Genomic DNA, 21,754 nt, shown 5'->3' on the forward strand with positions numbered 1-21,754 from the left:
ACTTACCGCTGTACTGACGTGGAACGCTGTTGTTGTGATTATAAACAGATGGCTGATATTTTATTATGTCTATAAATAGTAATGGACTTCAAGATGTTTCTCCAGACTGCTACCTACGTTTTTGTACTTGTCTTCATATAATTCTTAATGTTTAAAAAAAAAAACTTTATTAAAATTATTGTTCAATTCTCTTCTCTTCTTTCTCTTCTTCTGTAGTTAACTTCGTGCGTTATAAAAGTCTTTGGGTGTGTGTGGTTTTCTTATAGCAAAGCCACGTCGGGCTATCTGCTGAGCCCACCGAGGGGGATCGAACCCCTGATTTTAGCGTTGTAAATCCGGAGACTTACCGCTGTACTAGCAGGGGGCAAAAGTCTTTGGATTGACGCTTTTCTATGATCCAGTTTTAAAGACCTAAAGCTTGCTCAAACAATCTGTTAAAGTCCAAATTGAGATCAGACAAAATTATAAATGTAAACTCTTGAAAATATTCACATGTATAGAATAAATTAAACTTGTCCTACGTACAATTAGTACAGTTTAGACAACGATCTCAAAACTAAATATTATTGTTTTCTGACAACAATGGAAAAAGACAACCGTCTTATTCATTTTCTTTCAGAGTGGAAAGAGATACCAGTTTAATGTAACCACAGTGGTCAGTTTTTAAAATAATATCATACATAATTTGTTTTCTAGTTGTAGTTCTTTTCTTTTGAATTTCATTTTACTTTACTTTCTGTTGCTCAGTAACTTACCTATAGACATCTCTTGCCATGCCAAAATCTGAAATCTTCACTACCCTGTCAGGTCCTCTGCTCGTGAGAAGACAGTTTCGGGCAGCTATGTCCCTACACGGAAATATTACAATCAAAATGAAACGTCAGTAATCGAAATGTTTCACTTGAATTTGTAAAGCTCTGTACGAACATTGTGTACAGAAATTTAACTATCTCGAGAGAAAGTAAACTAACCCGTTAACATTACATTCAATTAACCCCTGGTGGATAAGGACGAAGTTTCATACGGTTGCTTTATTGCTATAACATCTTAGTTCGTGTTTAAGATTAATGTAATATCATACATGACAACGTCTTGTAACATCCTTCATCCTCGTCGATTGTTTCTGAGCATGTTATAAAATGGGGGGGGTATTCTGACAGTAATGAAATAATGAACATAAAGTGTTCAAATTAATTAAGTTAAAACACTTGTCCATTACAAAAGTTTTACGTTAATTCGCAACGTTTTGGGAAAAAAAGACATTCGTCAGGCTATTTTCAACTGTGTGCAAAGAGAGAGGCTAACAACAAACTGCCTGACGAAGAGCTTTTGCCCAAAACGTTGCAAATTAATATAAAGTTTTTGTCATAGATGTGTTTTTACTGATTTTCACTTATTTTTATTATTTCATTATTTTTTTCCACGTCTTTTCTACTATTTGTATTCTGATTATAAGCTTCTCCTAGTTTATGAAAAGACAAAAACTGCTACTTATTGCCTATTATTCATTCTAGAGGTATCAGATGACAAGTGATGGAATCAGTTATTCATGGTTTCAACAGAATGGTGTCACTGTCCACACATCTCACAGATTTATGCGGTTATTAAAGGAATGTTTTGGAGACCGCATTATTTCCAAAGACGTGTGGCCCCCACGCTCACCAGACTTTTATCTGCGGGGAGCAGCAAAATCTGCAGTGTATCGGGATCGTCCGCGCACGCTGGATGACTTGAAAGCAGCGATAACAGCATTCATTCAGTCTATTTCAAGCCAGCAACAGATAGCGGTGTTTAGAAACAAAATAAGAAGGATCCAGGCCTGTATTGATGACAACGGGGGTTACTTTCAACATTGTTTATAATTGTCATTCATATTTACCTCCTGTATTCTATATTGAAACATGTCTGTTAATAAATATATAAGTGCACAGTGACTTTCCGAACACCCTGTATTATATATTTTTTATTTCCTAACTTTGTTTTATATATCATGTGCGGTGTTTATGTATTCCTTACGTCTACATATGGTTGGCTTATTATTATATATTTATTCTTCGCTTTCGCTTATAAGTTCTAAGAAAACAAATCAAGTAATAATTGTTTCAAAGTTAGTTTGTTTGTTTTTGAATTTCGCGCAAAGCTACACGAGGACTATCTCCACTAGCTGTCCCTAATTTATCAGTGTAAGACTAGAGGGAATGAAGCTAGTCATCACCACCCACCGCCAACTCTTGGGCTACTCTTTTACCAACGAATAGTGGAATTGATCGTAACATTATAACGCCCCCACGACTGAAAGAGCTCGAAGTTATTGAATACACTAATTTTTAAACGTATTTCTTGTTCATTTCTGATCAGAGCCCCGGCATAACCAGGCGGTTAAGGGACTCAAATCCCTGTCGCACCACACATGCTCGCCCTTTCAGCCGTGGGGGCGTTATAAAATTACGGCCAATCGTATTATTGTTGGTGAAAGAGCACACCAAAAGTTGGCGGTGGGTGGTGATGACTTGCTGCCTTCCCTCTAGTCATAAACTGCTAAAGTAAGGACAACTAGCGCAGATAGCCCTTATGTAGCTTTGCGCGAAATTCAACAAACGAAACAGTTCTGGTTACTCATACTACCAAATTTGGAAATTGATGCGAGATATTTTAGATACGTGAAGTACGTATAATTTCGAATTCAATTAAAATCACATTTCTAGTTAGTAAGTAAGTTAAAGTACAACACTTGAAATGTTTTATCAAAGTCCACTGTCCTTTAACTTTCCCGGAATCGAAAATTTATCTAACTGCAACATAATTTTAAACTTTAGGCAATTGACGTTCTAAAATAACCTCTTTAATTCAGTTATCTGATATTTTAACCTGTGGATAAAGTGGTTCTGCTCCAGATACTGGCAACCTTTGGCAACATCCATAGGTAAGGCCAGAAGATCTAACATGCTTAAGGATGACCTCATATCCTGAAATAAACAAGAAACAGGGGATAATGTTAACATGATTTTTTTTAGGAATAAGATGGTACAATTAGGGCAACGAAAAATATAACAATATTATACAGTGTGGAATAAAGAAAAACAAATACTGCAGGTGCGATCTGACTAAATACAAAAACAAATTATATTAATCACATAGATTTTAGGCCTTCTTCCAAATCGCCTGTTAATCATCTCATTATACGGCCCTGTAGTCAGTGCAAGAAACAAGGCTGTCATTATCAAATCAGTTGGCACTCAGTTTCAAACTGAATTACTTTGCTTGTTCTGCAGCGTAACAGCACCACAAAAATTAGTATAATACTTCTTTGTTGGTAAACGTAAAGTTATACAATTGGCTATCTGTGCTCTGTTCACCGCGGGTATCAAAATCCAATTTTTAACGTTATAAGCCCTCAGGCTCATGGCTGAGTCACAAAGGGTTAGCTTAACACACTGAGCTATTATAGTTCTAATAACGTTAGATCGCCATCTCTTGGTGAAAAATTAAAAGAAAAAACAATTATCCATTGAGTGAAAAAAAAAATTAGACAAAATTAAACTGCGGGGAAAAGTACAAAAATGAAATGAAATAAAACATCGAACATCACCATAGAAACAAGTTTTCTAAGAATACTGCTAAATTAAACGCAAAGCTATACCATGGACTATCTGCGTTTTGCCTATAACGGGTATCGAAACTTGGTTTCTGGTGTTGTATGTCCACAGAAATACCGTTGTGACAGTGGGAGGGTCCAATTGAAAGGATCCCCCAGAGTACAGGTTGTAATGTTTGGGCCTAGCATGGCCAGATGGGTTAAGGCGTTCGACTCGTGATCTAAGGCTCGCGGGTTCGAATCCCCTTCGCGCCAAACATGCTTCCCCTTTCAGCCGTGGGGGCGTTATAAACTTACGGTCGATCCCACTATTCTTTGGTAAAAGAGTATTAGCCCAAACGTTGGCGGTGGGTGGTAATAACTAGCTGCCTTCCCTCTAGTCTTACACTGCTAAATTAGGGACGGCTAGCGCAGATAGCCCTCGTGAATATATGAGCAAAATTAAAAAAAAACAACAAAAAAAACATTTAACACGTTTTACCGGCTTAGGCCTAGAATCTCTTAAGAAAGACTTCAAATCTCCCCCTGTCAATAACTCCAGCACGATGAACCGAGGCATTTTTTCGAAACAGACACCAATAAAACCAACGATGTTGGAGTGGTTGAATTTGCTGAAATAGAATAAAAATATTTCACTTGGTTAAACGTGCTTTTTTCAATAAAGTTATATTTGTACATTATAAGCAGAATAAACTATTACCTCATGATCAGTGCTTCCATCTGAAAGTCCAGTTCTGATTGGCTAGATGAGAATTCTGGAAGTGTCTGAGAAAAAATAAAATGTTGATTATAAGTGAGCAGTAAATTAAAAATAATTAGCTTTATAGGATACTATATAATGTCTCATTTCTTGCATTCTATTTCTGTTGTCATGCTATGAAAAATACAAATTGAGTCCTCAAAATTACTTTATACTGTTGACATCTTTATGCACAGTAGGTTATTCTTATCCAGCTCCCGATTTTAGTTCGGAAGTTTACCGCCAACCCATCAGGTAACCACTATATACACTGAAATTAAATATAAAATTGTAGAAAATAGTTTAAAACGAGAAGGTAAACTTATTTTGTGTTCGTTTAATAGGGTTAATAAACATTTACTTTTGTCAGCGGTAAAACTTTTAAGTTTTTATATTAAAAGAAAAGTATTACATTTTTAGTGTTTAACAAATGAGACATTTAAGAGATTAAATTTTTCGTAAAGACAAAGTTCAGAAATAAGCATCAACACGTAACGTTTAGAAATATAAACACAAAATTAAATTAATATACAACATCCTAAACACAAAATATTTTATTAATCGACAATAGATGGCGCGCTGGTATATGAAATATTAAGTTTACTTGTTTTAAAAACATGACATCAAATCGTTGAATCATAGTATATTTTTAATTGCTCATATTTTACATGTTTTATAGGTTCGTAAAACAAACTTGCAATATTTACCCATGTAGCGCTTGGCTAGGCTCAATTTCATTAAACAGCTTCTTTTCAGAAGGGGTAGCATATATTTAAAAAACAAGTCGTTTCTATCGAAGCATGAGCATATTTTCTTTTTATGACCAATAAGCCAATACTTTACAACGTAGAGTAAACGAGCTGCGCTGATTGGTTTGTTGGCTATGACATCATTGTTTATTGGTTGTTGTTTTTTTAATTTTGCGCAAAGCTACTCGAGAGCTATCTGCGCAACCCGTCCCTAATTTAGCAGTGTAAAACTAGAGGGAAGGCAGCTAGTCATCACCACCCATCGCCAACTCTTGGGCTACTCTTTTATGAAAGAATAGTGAGATTGACCATCACATTATAACGCCCCCAAGGCCGAAAAGGAGAGCATGTTTGGTGCGATGGGGATACGAATCTGCGACCCTCAGACCCTCGCACGCCTTAACCCATGACAGGCCACCTAAGACATCATACACTAAACGATAGGTGATGATTCTTGCGTCAAAAACATCTCACAAAATCCAACATCTAAAACAACAGTGGCAGCATTGTTCATTTAAACGTCTCACAAAACAACACTCTTGGCTGACAATACAAGGTACACGTGAAACCTACATGGATACTGTCTTCTTTATTCATATAAGTTTTGCACGTGTTTTTACTTAATTTGTAGCTTTATAAAAAGGGGCATCTATTTCACTTTTAAAACACCCTTGGGTGTGTGAATGTTTTCTTATAGCAAAGCCACATCGGGCCATCTGCTGAGCCCACCAAAGGGAATCGAACCCCTGATTTTAGCGTTGTAAATCCGCAGACTTTCCGCTGTACCAACGGGTGATAACACCCACGGAGAAAAAAATCCATGAAGCTGTTGATTAGGCTTCAGTTATTGCAAATTGTTAATGAGGTAATCCCATCAAATATCTCGCATCATTATCGGCACATCGCAAAACGGGTTTTATTCAATTATACGCCTAACATAACTCTTCGTCCCATTGCGAAACTAACATATGAAGCTTACCTTTATAGCAACCGCCATGTTACACGGTTCATCTGGTACGTTAGACAGGTATCCTTCGTAAACCTCACCAAACGCTCCTTGGCCCAAGGCTCTGCAAAACACGACAAAAGACAACTAAAACAATTGAATAATTGGTTTTATCTATTTAATTGTCTTGAGCATATTTCAATAAGCAAACTTTACCTTTAAAAGGCACAAAATTATAGAATAAGTTAGATGTACTTCATATTATAAACTGGTATTCCGGGGTACGTGAATACATCTGGGAACATATTTATTATTGTTTGTTATTAAGCACAAAGGAACACAAAGTGCTATAAAAACCCGAGTTATAGCAATGTACGTACGTAGACATGTTGCTGTCCCACTAAGGAACCTAGGAACATGTAAAACTGGGAGCTACTGCTGACAAACTATCACTTCTCTGATATTTGACTTGAATTATTTCTTTTTATTTCTTTATTACTGTCATTGTTAACATAAAGGACTACTTAAGTTGTTTGTTTAACATGGCATGGCCAAGCGTGTTAAGGCGTGCGTCTCGTAATCCGAGGGTCGCGGGTTCGCATCCCGGTCGCGCCAAACATGCTCGCCCTTTCAGCCGTGGGGGCATTATAATGTTACAGTCAATCCCATTATCCGTTGGTAACAGAGTAGTCCAAGAGTTGGCGGTGGGTGGTGATGACTAGCTGCCTTCCCTCTAGTCTTACACTGCTAAATTAGGGACGGCTAGCACAGATAGCCCTCGAGTAGCTTTGTGCGAAATTCAAAAACAAACAAACAATTTATACATGTCACGAACACGCAGCTGCGTCAAACATTAGAGGTAGACGGCAGAAAGTAAAAAGCACTACGTTATAAAAATATCACATAAGAGATAATTATAACAGAATTTTCTCGAAAGGAAACCGTCGTGGTCAGATGGCTGAGGCGATTGACTCGCAGTAAGCGAGTCACGGGTTCGAATCACCATACCACCGAACATGCTCGCCCTTTAGGCTGCGACGTCGTTATATTGTTACGGTCAATCCCACCATTCGTTGGCAAAAGAGTAGCCTGAGAGTTGTCGGTGTGTGGTGATGTCGTCTCGTCTTTCTCTGATAAATTCGGAATGGCTAGCGCGGATATCTCTCGTGTAGCTTAGCGCGAAATTTCAAATAAACCAATCCTCGAATGCAAATTTTTCGGCCAATGGCCCTTCGTAAGATTAATGTTGAACATTTTCAACATCTTAATGTTAGAGCAAAAATGAAGTCAATAACATGCGATTTTTGTTTTGTAATCTTAAGTTCAAAGTTACAACACTAAACATAAGCCTAAACCTTCTTAGCTACTTTCTCGCTAACTCTAAGGTGTTTTACAAGTTTCTATCAAATAATGACACAAAAAGAAGAAACTATAAAATATGGACAAGATTCCTAGATGGATTTGTCAGATGATGTCAGACTAACATGGATGGATAATCATGAATTTGCAAAATAAACGCCACACTCACATGGAACAGGGCCCGGCATGGCCAGGTGGTTAAGGAACTCGACTCGTAATCCGAGGGTCGTCGCGGGTTCGAATCCCCGTCACACTAAACATGCTTACCCTCTCAGCCATGGTGGCGTTATAGTGTGACGGTCAATCCCACTGTTCGTTGATAAAAGAGTAGCCCAAGAGTTGGCGATGACTAGCTGCCTTCCCTCTAGCCGCCCCTAATTTAGCAGTGTAAGACTAACACTAAGAAAGTGTATGTCGCTAACATACTGTAGTGTTCATTTGACAAATCCATCCCGAGCGTTAGCAACAGAAAGAAAACAAACAAAGTTTAAATTGCGGAAAGCTTTCTCTAAAGTTACAAATATTGCCACATTTTTGTGGTGCAAATCTACAATAACAGTCTTTAATCTTCCAAAAAATCAAAATACGTTATTGACTTCCCCACCAAAAAATGGGGCGGACGAAGTAATAATAACTTACTTGACTAGTGTTAGGTTTTCTCTGGGTATTTCTGGTAAATCTTGGATGGTGTATGTGCTCCCGCCAAACTCGTAGTTAGGGTTATATTCTGTTACCATCCCACCGTTATTTTGACGGATCCAAGTAAGTTGTAGATCGGGGCTGTTAAGGGCTCTCGGTTCATGTTTCGGTTAACCTTTGTTCGGTACCAATTGACTGGAAGAAAGAAAACTTAGCTCTAAGCTAATTTCATTTTACTATATTGCCGTATAACTTAATAACTTTTTTTTAAAGAAAATGTATCTGAGATAAAGGAAAATACAATAATATAAGCTAAGAATAATCAAAATTTAAGTCATACATTCTTCGGGGTTTAAGTGATAAATAATTCAAAATCGTTAAAACTTATTTGTTGTCGAATACACAGAGTGTAGTCCCGCCATGTTAACCTGGCACCATGAGGTACAACACCAGTTTTTGCAAATGATAATGCCAGATTAAACTGGTAAAAAAAATTGTAACCAAAAGTACGTTATTCGGTACTTTATATAATGGGGTATTTCAATTATTTTTTAAATTTTAAATATTATTTACAAAATCAAAATGATCAAAGGAGAACATTTACAATGTTATCAAAAGACGGAAGTTTTTACTTAAAATAAACGAAAATAAATAAGCAGACTAGCGCCACGAAGAGTGACGAAACACGAGAATCGATATGAAATGTGTTAACTCACGGACGAAACACAGCACATCAGAAGAAGACAAAAAATATTATTGTGTCTAATTATCCATAAATAAATATCGAATAAAATTATTTTTTAGAAAATGTTAGAGTTTTAAACGTTGTTAATTAAGGTTGGTTTATTCATTATAAAAATAACACATGACTTAAAGGCCTATGTAACACATCAAACGTAACGAATTTTTAACTGGATGACAAGAAGAACAAGAACATAAATCAAATTAACTGTTTTTAACTTCATTTTCACTGGATAACAGCCGAAACAGCCTTTATCACTACAACACTTCCTCTAAATTCCTGATCATTTGATTTTGAAAATTGCTATGAAAAACTGTTTAATGTTCAAGGTTAGGTTAAGAAACGAAACTTGGAGGTCAGCTTTACGCCTGTCATTTCTACTGATTTCTTCTGCAGTGTTCCCTCATTAATATCTATACGACTCACATTGTGGAATAACAAGGAACAACTTAATTACCATGGAGTCTATAAATACGTGGTGTTCGAATAGATGTTCTTCATTTAGACGGAATAAAGATTTCTTGTGCATTTTATGGTTCTCACATCCTAAATTTTGTGTTGTAGCGAACAGATAACAAACCAAGATCACGTGTAACCTCTCAACTCGTTAGTAAGTAACAATATTGTGGTCCTTTAACTCGTTACTAAAACACGATATTATGGTCCTTTAACTCGTAAATCACAATATTGTGGTCCTTTAACTCGTTACTAAGACACGATGTTATGGTTCTTTAACTCGTAAATCACAATATTGTGGTTTTTTTAACTCGTTACTAAGATTCGATGTTATGATCTTTTAATTCATTAGTAAGTCACAATATTGTTGTCTTTTGGCTCGTTAGTAAATCACAATATTGTTGTCTTTTAACTCGTTAGTAAGTCACAATATTATAGTCTTTTAACTTGTTAGTACGTCACAATATTAGGATATTTTAAATTATTAGTAAGTTCCGAAATTATAATTTTGTAACTCATCAGTATATCACAATTTTGTGGTATTTTAATTCCGAGTTCAAACGTTAGATAAGTACCTCTTATGATCATTAAAATATTAGAAAGAGCGATAGCTACACAATCTTTTTCAAACTATTATTAACTTCTAATTACACCAAGCTACTCATATAATTTAGAACTAGCATTTAGCCTAATAATGAATATAGCTGATACAAAACACCGTTCTTACTTATAACGATTACAATGAATTGATTTATCAGTTGGTACACACTCTGGTTAACGACATTTTCGGTCGTAATCCCAATAATATATATCACGAAGTTCGGCTACTTTAGGAAATTTATGTCAATCATAAATCCATGTAGAGCAGGCTAACATTGCAGACTAATCCTTGCAAAAATATATGTATATTGTAAAACAAATTGGAAAATAAAAACAAAATCTACATATGGTATAAACATTCTAATTAATAATACTACTGAAAGTAAAATTTAAAAAAAAATGGAATAGAAATTACTTACCAAACGTATAGAAACTAGATGATTTCCTTTCCCTCGAAAAGCGTGATACTAATATTGACCAAATTTAACCTAATCTTCCCTAACAAATGTCTAATGACCCAAAAAAGCCTATTACATAGTTTCTACGGCGTAACATGTCACTTAAATTACTACGATAAATTTTACTATTTCATAAAGTCGAGTAGTTTGACAGTACAGATGGAGTGCAGTAAAAAAAAAAGTTAATTAAGATAATAAATATTAAAATTTTACTTTTAAATAGTTTGCAGCCGATATACTCTTAAATTCACATAAGGCTTAGCTGCACTAGCAGTTTTTAATTTTGCTTTAATAAATTAACGTCCTATTTGTTTGTTACTAAAGGCAAAGCTTCACAATGGGCTGTCTGGACTGCGCCAAACGTGAGTATCGAAACCCATTTTTCGTATCGGTATAACGTAGTACTTATTTATTTCTTTTTTTTGAGAGAAAAACCACATTGCTGTGTTCATAACGGGGAATTGAACTCTTTACTTTGACGTTGTAGGCTCGTAGTAGGATATATTCGTTCAGTTTGTTTGTTTGTTTTGAATTTCGCGCAAAGCTACACAAGGGCTATCTGCGCTAGCCGTCCGTAATTTAGCAGTGTAAGACTAGAGGGAAGGCAGCTAGTCATTACCACCCACCGCCAACTCTTGGACTACTCTGTTACCAACGAATAATGGGATTGACCGTAACATTATAATGCCCCCACGGCTGAAAGGGCGAGCATGTTTGGTGCGACCGGGATTCGGACCCGCGACCCTCGGATTATAAGTCGAACGCCTTAACACACTTGGCCATGCTGGGCCTTACTCGTTTAGGTAAAATAATAATGAGTGAGTTGATCAGTTCTTTCTACAAAAGTTTGTGGTATTTTCAAACAATAATTATTGTAACTAGTTGTGGTAAGCTCTGCAACATAACCTATTTGGAAGATTTGAATCTTTTTAAATTTTAATGAATGACTTTTTAATGTTACTAGTAAGAACATTGGTGTAAGTAATACCAATGTTAAAAGCTTCTATCGTTTTTGGCTCGAAGTCTAAATTTTTCTCTACATAAAAAGAAATTACCAGTTATATTTATAATTAACTTATTAACATAGGTTCTTCTTCTAATGTTTTTATTTAATTTAAGGCACACACTTCTTCGCTAGGACGACATTTAAAGCCATTTACAGCATTAAAAATTTCAATAACACAGTTCATGTATCTAAGGAACTTTTTAAGCTCTAACTGTTAGCACTAAACTAAAATTGGAGGTTCATTGATATTTGGCAGCTTATAAGTACTTAAAACGTGTTGTTCATGCGTCTAAGTGTCGTTTTAACCTCTATTAGCGCTAAAGTAAAAATGATCGTTCGTTAATATTGGCATGATAGAAATACTTAAAACATGTTTTGTTTTCTAATAAGTAACAGAGTCACAATTAAAACAGGCAAATAAAGATTAAAGGGGGCTCCTTAGGCAACGAAAAAAAAAAGTTTAACAAATGTTAAAGATTCTTACCTGACAGTTCTATAATTTAAATGTCGCGTGCTATCTTTAAAAACAAAACAAACCACAACTAAAATATACACAGGCGTTTCTAATGTATAGCGTAAATACACAGGCGTTTCTAACGTGTAGCGTAAATACACAGGTGTTTCTAATACAAAGACTGGACGTTTTAAATGCGATTTTTTTTAATTGTCAATGATCTAAGAGATAAGAATAAATGAATAGTATTAACAAGGCTGAGAGAAAAGCTTTTTTTTTGTAAATGCTTTTAAGTTGTTTAGAGTTTAAAATAATCGTTTCTTGTTTTTTATAGTTTGGTCTGTTTTATTTCCATAGCCAAACTAAAGAGAGATTGCTCCTCAAACTCGGATCCCATATTATCCCTGTCCTCTGAAGATATACTCAATATGAGATCGGTTGTTGGGTCCTCTATCCCTAAGTATATATCGAAAATAAAATCGGCTGTTCCATCAACTGTTTCTGCCCTTCTCTACCTGCAGAACTATCTCGGGAGGGTTAGGCCCCTCCTCTGCTCGCTGGGGAACCTGGAACTTACACGCCAGCACGCAGAAGAACAATATCACTGCTACCGTCACCAGGATACACAGAATAATCACCACCAGGTGGTGTGTCGCAAGATGAAACCCGTCACTTTTGTGGTCGGTGACTTCAGGATGCTCTGCAATGACATGATGTTAGTTTTTCAGTAAAGATTGGAGGGAAAAACATTCTCTGTTGCACATCACATAAAAACCAATAATTTGTGAAAACATTACGTGAAAACCTGTTTTTGTTGGTTATTATCTTAACTATAGTCTTGTTTTATAAACTTAACGTGTTAAGAAGTTAAAGTTTTGGTAATGACACATAATTATGTGGAACATCTAATTTAAAATATAAGTAAAAATAATATGAAAAATAATAATAAAAAATGCTGAGTGAATGAATTGTAAGTTACATTATCATGTTGAAATCTAACCCAAATATTACAAAATGGTTTGTAATATGTGAGCGTACTGTCATGATATCAGTACATCAGACGTAAACCACACATCACAAACAGAATTCTCCACTCTGTTAAGCTACAATACAACGCGACACGTGAGCTTTAAAAGCAAGAAATAACAATATTTATTATTTTTAAAGCCTGACACATTCCTAACAAACGGCAGTACGTTAACACAGTAGATTTATGTGTGTATAATGTGCTAACTCAAGACTTTAATTAAAATATTTCAACAAACTCTTACCTTTCCTTTTAAAAAACAATTGTTACCGTATTATCAAAGACAGAATTTTTATTAAATGCTGTTGAGACAATAATTTGTTTCTGTCGCCATTAACTCCACGAAAATATTCACATTTTTATTGTTGTTGTTTTTTTTTAATTTCGCACAAAGCAACACGAGTGCTGTCTGCACCGCCGTTTCTAATTTAGTAGTATAAGGCTAGAGGGAAAGCAGCTAGTCATCACCACCCACCGCCAACTCTTGGGACTATATTTTACTAACGAACAGTGGGATTGACTGTAATGTTATAACGGCCCTACGGCTGAAACGGCGAGGATGTTTGGTGTGACTAGAATTCGAACCCACGATCCTCAGATTACAGTAGTTACAGGTTATGGCTTGTATTAAAAAAAATGTATTGCCTCACTTGCTTTATCTACATACACCACGTGTACTTAGAAAGATCAGGCCTTGCACTAGCCATGGCGGGCAGGACATTTTTGAAATATTTCTGTGAATAGATTCAAGACGACCACGAATAATAATAATTACCTTTGTCATGGAGACAAGTAATTCCGTCTGACTGCAGTATCTGATCGTCGGGACAGATACAGTGAAAGACTTGTCTTTCTTTGTCCAAAAGAACACACATGTATTCACAGCTACAGTCCGTATGGGCAGGTGCAATGTCCACTTTCCCATCACCTTCATGCGATCCTGGCTCTGCAAAGGTCAGGAAAGCTTCTGGATTTACGTATGACGTTCCCCCTCGACCATTGGTGAAGTAACTGTCTTCATAGGAAGTATTGCCTCCTGGATTGTTTTTATAATTTTTATTAATAATTTGACAAATCAAATCTCTGGACAGATTAATGTAGCGTTTGTAAATCATATAATCAAGGAAAAAAAAAGAAAGAACACCTTATTAATCAGAACTACAAAACACACCTTTATAGCCACCCCCACCTCCACCTGCGGAACACCCTCCTCCACCACCCCCAAATCCGCCATTGGTTTTCCAATTTTGCCCTTCCTGACACACTTGACCACCGAGGGCGCCCTCTATCAGTGACAATCCTGAGGTGTTATACTGAGTTGTGTCGTTCCAACCTCCTCCGCCACCTAGAGTTCCAAGACGAATAACAAGGCCTCATATGTGTGTGTGTTAGTAAAAATCATCTTAATTGGTTTAAATACGTAATGCAAAAGCATTTATAATTTGTTTCAAGCTGTTTACTCCAAAATTGTTGATGGAATTAAAATACCAGAATTTTAAAACACGACCCCTACTTTTAATAATCTCAATAAAAACTTCTGTAAAAAAAATAAAACTCATTCCGTTAAAAAAAAAATAATTCTACTCTATTACTCACCAGCTCCGTCTCCGACTCGGGAAGAGCGACCGTTAGTCGTTAAAAGATTTGAGGTTATCCCTCGTCCGTTAGGATCTACCGCTGTACGAAAGTCGTCGTTTCTTGTGTGAGAGAGACCTCCACCTCCGGCAGCAATCACCAGGGGAACTGGACGACCAGTGCGAGGGTCTAACTGTTGTGCAAATAAATATAACAATTGGTTTCTGGTTTCTCATTTAATCATTGATTTACTGTAGAATAAGAACTTGTTTGTTTGTTTGTTTTTGAATTTGGCGCAAAGCTACACGAGGGCTATCTGCGCTAGCCGTCCCTAATTTAGCAATGTAAGACTAGAGGGAAGGCAGCTAGTCATCACCACCCACTGCCAACTCTTGGGCTACTCTTTTATCAACGAATAGTGGAATTGACCGTAATATCATAACTCCCCCACGGCTGAGAGGGCGAGCATGTTTGGTGCGACAGGGATTCGAACCTGCGACCCTGAAATTACGAGTCGAACGCCTCAACCCATCTGGCCATGCCAGGTCGAAGAAGCACTAAATATTACTTATTGTACAATTTGCTTACATAACAAAACAAAATAAGGAGGCACTCAATTCAGACAGAATTTTTAGTTCAATAACTACACGCCAGGTAGCTCTACCTGTGGCACAGCGGCATGTCTGAAGACGTATAACGCCATAAATCAGGTTTCGATACCTGTGTTGGGCACAGCACAGCTAACTTGTTGTATAGCCTTATGATTAACTACAAACAAATAAAATCAAAGTTAGCGCTTTTACAAAATTAAGATGGCGCTTTAGCTGGTAATGATTTTAAGCCTGAGGTTAATACACTTTTGTTGTTGTTTAATTTTCACCAACTTAATACCCAAATGCTGTGTCACATATTAATAAAATGAAGACTTCCATAGAAAGCTGTGTTAACTTGAAAAATCGAATCTTCTCCGGATATACTCCAACTTTAATTTTGCAAAAAGCGCTGCTTATTTGCTTTTGAAATAAAATTTAATTTTTGAGATTAGCTGTTTGAGCGCAAAGTTTTTAATTACGAGAAAACCCACTTCTAGATAATAAAGTTTGCAGACAGCTTGAATGTACAGTGAATGGAACTTTATTACAAGTAACAAATGTACAGCGTTTCGACAAACTCTCGCCATAATCAGGTACAAGCAGTGTAACAAGCACGGGAATATTTTGATACAAACACACACAGTCACATGACCGGAGATTATGGTGAAGGTATCTTGTTCCACGTGGTGTTGGTTTAGAGAAGGGATGCTCTGTTCAATTATGATGGCTTCCTTTATGTTGCGTTTGTTAGGGTTTCTTCTTTGTTTAAAATTACAGTTTTTCACTATACATATATATACTGTTCTTTCTTTGTTTAAAATTACAGTTTTTTCACTATATATACTGTGTTCTTTCTTTGTTTAAAATTACAGTTTTTTCACTATATATACTGTGTTCTTTCTTTGTTTAAAATTACAGTTTTTTCAAAATTACAGTATATATATACTGTGTTCTTTCTTTGTTTAAAATTACAGTTTTTTATTATACTGTGTTCTTTCTTTGTTTATTATATATATATACTGTGTTCTTTCTTTGTTTAAAATTATAGTTTTTTCACTATATATATTGTGTTCTTTGTTTGTTTTCTTTGTTTAAAATTACAGTTTTTCTTTGTTTAAAATTACAGTTTTTTTTCACTATATATACCATGTTCTTTCTTTGTTTAAAATTACAGTTTTTCACTATATATACTGTGTTCTTTCTTTGTTTAAAATTACAGTTTTTTCTTTGTTTAAAATTATAGTATATATATATTATGTTCTTTCTTTGTTTAAAATTACAGTTTTTCACTATATATACTGTGTTCTTTCTTTGTTTAAAATTACAGTTTTTTCACTATATATACTGTGTTCTTTCTTTGTTTAAAATTACAGTTTTTTCACTATATATAGTGTTCTTTCTTTGTTTAAAATTATAGTTTTTTCACTATATATACTGTGTTATTTCTTTGTTTAAAATTATAGTTTTTTTCACTATATATATTGTGTTTTTTAGTTCCAATTGTGGTAAACATGGGAAGGTTTGTTTTTTTCTATTATGTTTGGTGAATCCGGTTTCTGCTATGTACAGTTATTTCTCCTTATTTTACTAGTGACGTTGCATTGTGCGATCCTATGTAATTTTTATTTAATAATGGTTTTGGTTCAGATGCGGGATTCTGGGATAAATTTAAAACCAATAGGAACGTTATGTTTAATTACAAATTTTCTTCAAGTTTGAATTATCTTCGAATATAATGTTATATAATGTTGTGTTGTTGACTGGTGTATTAGTGTGAATTGTGTTTGCTTGCTTAAGTTAAGCGCAAAGCTACACACAGTAGGCTATCTGTTCTGTGCTCACCACAAGAAGTTTTAGCGTTACAAGTCTTTAGACTTACTGCCGAGCCACTGTGGGATTAGTACAAGGCCACACTATAGACTACTTGTGCTTTGTCCACAGTGTGGAATCGAAGCCCCCATTTTAGCGTTCTAAGTACGTACATTTGCCACTGACCACTGGATAACTTAAGTTTCGGTTCGTGTCCCTTCATCTTGTTATGTTGTCCACAGTGTGGAATCGAAGTCCCCATTTTAGCGTTGTAATTACGTAAAGTTGCCACTGACCACTGGATAACGTAAGTTTCAGTTCAGGTCCCTTTATCTTGATATGTTGCTTATGTCCATAAGTAGACTTTCAAATAGTTTGACATACATTCTTATGTACCATTTTTGTTTTATTTACCTTAACCTGGTGGTTCATCAATAAATACGTTTTCATAGTGCAACCTAATTTTCTCTCTTAACTGATAAACTGGACTTAAACTGACAGTTAGAGTATGAGATCGTACGTAGGATTCGAGACTTACCCGAAATATAAAAGTAGCTCCTCCACCCCCTCCACCCCCTCCTCGTCTTCGTTTGTAGTGTTTACGTAAATCATGGATACCCCCTCTCGAATGGCTGAGATTGCATGACAGTGGCTAGTACAATAGCAACAAAAACTTTCATAAACTGTTTTTGAATGTTTCTCAAGGGTTCGAATCATAACTTTTAAATAACAATTGACTAAAGAAAAACAAAATCAGTTACTGTGAATAAAATAAAAAATATTCTGAAATTTATTTCTAAAATACACGTCAAGTGACATGTATCGTCTCATTAGTGCTAGTTACAGTTTGTATTGTATTTTCACTGTCGTTACACATCGTTTGTGCTAGTAAACTCTGAGATGTGTGTATCAACTACTTGTGTTATTTAATCGGATCTATCTATACGTTTTATTGTTTGTTTTTAGAATTTCGCGCAAAGTTACACGAGGACTATCAACGCTAGCCGTCCCTAATTTAGCAGTGTAAGGCTAGAGAGAAGGCAGCTAGTCATCACCACCCACCGCCAACTCTTGGGCTACTCTTTTGCCAACGAATAGTGGGATTGGCCCTTACATTATAACGCCCTCGCTGCTGAAAGGGCAAGCATGTTTGGTGGGACTATACATTGTAATAAAAAAGGTTTGATTTGATTCCAATAGTATATTACCAATCTGTAATAAAGGCCTAGAGTTATCCACTGCTTGCAAGTGTAGTTAAGAAGATGTGTGAATAATGCACGTGTAGTCATGGAGATGAGTGAAACATTCGTGTTTTTCGGTTCACATTTTTTGTGGCGTGTACGTTTAGTCGTAAAGTTCCGGAAATAACTTTATATTACAGATTTGCAACAGAAGTTATCACTAATTTTGGGTCGATTTACTGAAAGGAAGGTAACTTCATCTAACACCAACTCTCGGACTAATGCAATTAAATAGTGAGATCGACCTTCAACTCTTATAACGCACCCATGAGCCCAAAGTGAGAACCTCGATTTTATAACAATAGAAAGCTAAACGAAGATCTTTGAATTCACGTTCAAATATTATAACCACCAGGGCACACCTGGTCCAAAGCTTTATCAACACATTGTAGACACAGAAGTCGACTTTATCTTACAAAGGTGTCCTATTTCTTCAACTTCTTTTTCCCGAGTGGTATATTGACTGATATTGTTTTCTAATCAGATTTATCAGTGCCCAGAACTTTTATACAAAAATGTATTGCCTCACTTGGTTGGTCCATGGATATCACGTGCACTTAGAAAGATCAGGCCTGGCACTAGCAGAAGGAAGAGGGAAGATTACTTCCTTTCTCCAATCAAATTATAAAACAGTAAATGATTAGTAGACTGAAGCGTCTTCACATTCTATATAAATGTTAAATCACAGTAAAACACTGATAAACTGTTTCTGACGTTCGCGCAAAGCTACATGTGGGCTAACGACGTTAGCCGTCCCTAATTTTGCAGTGTAAGACTTAAAGGGAAGGTAACTACTCACCACCGCCAACTCTTGGGCTATTCTTTTACCAACAGATAATGGGATGAGCCGTCACATTATAACGCTTCCGCAGCTGAAAGGGCGAGCATGTTCGTTGTGACGGGGGATTCGAACCCACGGCCCTCAGATTGTGAATCGAAGCGCTAACCACTTGGCTATGTCGGGTGACAGTGATAAAGATTTCTTTAAACTTAAAATCCAAAAATATTCTCCGTGTAGCTTATCCATGGGCCTACAAAAGGTCATTACAGGAATCACAAATTACCCACCTGACCCTCCTCGCAACAATGTGAACCTACAACCGGCTCTTAGGAAAGGGTACATATTTTCCATGTTGTTGTTTTTAGTATAATTATTTAGATTTTTCAAACGCGTGCGTTTTTTTTTATAACAAAGCCACATCAGGCTATCTGCTGTATTCACCGATGGAAATCGAACCTCTGATTTTTGCGTTGTAAATCCGAAGACTTACCGCTATCCCCGCGGGGGACTTTTTCAAGTGTAGCCAGACAGGTTTAATAACCCGTGCAGTATGAAAAAGATGTCAAAATAGCTTCATGTGTTTGACTGGAGGTGTTCGATGCTCAGCTTCTAGTTAAATAATAAATATCTCGTTTTGTCAGATTGAAGTTGTTGGCGTCTGGTATATGTGAGACCATAACACAAACTCTCGTCAGATCTATGATAAAAATTAATTCAAACATAAGTGATCAGAACCACAACACAGACACTCTGTCCTGTCCGTGTTAAAAGAAAGTTCAATCACTTTTGTTTTCTGTTCTAAGCCTCACGAACTGAGAAACTAGAAAAGGGCTTACTTTATCAGAATATTAAAATGTTACAAACAATACGGTAAAATGTATTAAATATTAATAAGTTTTGAAATAGCGGTGTAACTTTTAATTAAGATTTTTATATTAACACTAAAAATAAACATATATTTTAAAATAATTTTCAGCCATTCTATAAACGTCAAAGTTCAGAAATTTTCCTTTTAAACTTCAAGATATAAGACACATTCAGATATTTTTGACATTTCTAATGGGATTCCTTAAAATAAAATGAAAAGCACGCGCCTTCCTAAAAAAAAAAAAAAAATGAGGGAAAGCACTTCGGAAATTTTCGAAATCACAAAATCATTTAATAGTTTAATTTCAAGCGTTACTTACTTCAACACACGCGCCGACACCTTTCTGACCAATCAGAAAAAAGAGAACTTCCCCTTCGACCCAATTAAAAGTTGCACGAACAAAACTTCCGCGGCTGGTACCTCTGTTTTCTACCCCTTCACCACCACCAGCCCCATAGACGAATACGCTGTTCAAAGAATTATACATATAGTAGAGAAAGAGAGTAGTGAAACGGTTAAGCAATACTTAAAGTAATAGAAACTTAGTATTTGTTTATAAAAATAAAATGACAGAACGTAAAAGTTATAGGTGAAAAAAAAAACCCTACAAGGGTTAAGAAACAGAGAGGGACAGGGCAGACACAGGATAAGAGGGACAATTCTTACATAATTCGTTGTTTACTATATTCAAAGGTTGGCCAAGATCTTTAGGAACAATTTAAGTGCATCCTGTTGCCTCGTATAATCTAATATCTTAAAACAACCTCCGGTTCTGGTGTCCATCTTTAGATTTAGTATGCCATGCTGAATAGTATGGCCTAAGTTTTAATCAAGGGTGACAGAACTAGTTAAGGTTTATTAATTAGAACAGTCAAGTATTTGTCACGCACCACTACGCAGGTGGGGTAATTTAAACGTAACTTGCCAACTGATATAGTTTAAACTGTTACACAAGGTAACAGCTAGTGCTAACATTTGTGTGTCTAATTACATACATAGTTTCAATGTGGAAGTAAGAAAGTTAACGTTTATAAGGGATAGAGTTAACATTTGTTTTCACAACGTTCTCGTTGATAGAGTTAACATTTGTTTTCACCACGTTCTTGTGGACAGAGTTAACATTTGTTTTCACCACGTTCTTGTGGACAGAGTTAACATTTGTTTTCACAACGTTCTCGTGGAAGCAGTCGAACGCCATGCATGTGTTATATATAACTCAGAAGTATCGTGCGGTTTCATTTGCTTTTCTACCTTATCATTAGTTAGGGATGTTACATATGCAATTATAATAACAAAGCTTTGACTTCATATTAAAATAAGTTGGAATAACATCATTAACTGAGGATGTTAGATCTGTAATTCTAATCACGAGGCTTTGCCTTCATATTCATATAAGTTATAATAACATCATTAGCTGAGGATGTTAGATCTGTAATTCTAATCACGAGGCTTTGCCTTCATATTCATATAAGTTATAATAACATCATTAGCTGAGGATGTTAGATCTGTAATTCTAATCACGAGGCTTTGCCTTCATATTCATACAAGTTATAATAACATCATTAGCTGAGGATGTTACATATATTGAAATGGCATCATTATCATTAGTGTTACTGTCATTTAAACTTTGGTTTAGTGCAGAATAATTTGTGTAATAAATATCACGGAATATAAGTAAGTAAATTAGTATTTATTGTTATCGAACTTCTACAACGCAGCCTTCTCAGTAATTAACATGTAAGTAAAAATCTAAAATGTTAATAAAATGTGCTCGTGCAGCTTCGTTCAAACTTTAACATAAGACGATGGAGTAACTTACGTGTATTTTCCCGTCTTTGGCACGGTCCACATCTGGACTCCTTTGAAGGGATCTTCCATAATGACGGATACTCTAGTGCTAGTACCAGAATAAGTATCTTTACACAGGTCATTAATCGGACCATAACGTCCCCTGGCTCCACATGTGGTCAAAGTATATCCTATATTTCACGTAATATAAAAATATACGTGCTAGTGAAGTTATTGTTTGAAACAAATCTATGTACTAAATCATTACAACGTTCATCACGCCAACGTTATGTATATATGTATATACACACACGCCAACAAAAGCAATG

At 35.8% G+C, this 21,754-nt stretch overlaps 1 protein-coding gene across 1 annotated transcript in view; it reads right to left on the bottom strand.

Annotated features, from left to right (window-relative positions):
* Positions 1–21,754, bottom strand: part of LOC143233424 (leukocyte tyrosine kinase receptor-like) — an 89,127-nt gene that overhangs the window by 26,674 nt on the left and 40,699 nt on the right. Inside the window, exons 11-23 of the mRNA XM_076469635.1 lie at positions 21,457–21,616; positions 19,957–20,104; positions 17,286–17,399; positions 14,367–14,538; positions 13,942–14,115; positions 13,546–13,806; positions 12,249–12,443; positions 8,028–8,178; positions 6,063–6,153; positions 4,296–4,360; positions 4,077–4,206; positions 2,869–2,966; positions 756–848 (exon numbers count right to left, since the gene is read on the bottom strand). Coding sequence (XP_076325750.1) covers positions 756–848; positions 2,869–2,966; positions 4,077–4,206; positions 4,296–4,360; positions 6,063–6,153; positions 8,028–8,178; positions 12,249–12,443; positions 13,546–13,806; positions 13,942–14,115; positions 14,367–14,538; positions 17,286–17,399; positions 19,957–20,104; positions 21,457–21,616 — 1,852 coding nt within the window. The remainder of the gene's footprint in view (positions 1–755; positions 849–2,868; positions 2,967–4,076; positions 4,207–4,295; positions 4,361–6,062; positions 6,154–8,027; positions 8,179–12,248; positions 12,444–13,545; positions 13,807–13,941; positions 14,116–14,366; positions 14,539–17,285; positions 17,400–19,956; positions 20,105–21,456; positions 21,617–21,754) is intronic.

This window comes from Tachypleus tridentatus, chromosome 1 (assembly GCF_004210375.1).
Source record: "Tachypleus tridentatus isolate NWPU-2018 chromosome 1, ASM421037v1, whole genome shotgun sequence".
Taxonomy (NCBI): Eukaryota; Metazoa; Arthropoda; class Merostomata; order Xiphosura; family Limulidae; genus Tachypleus; species Tachypleus tridentatus.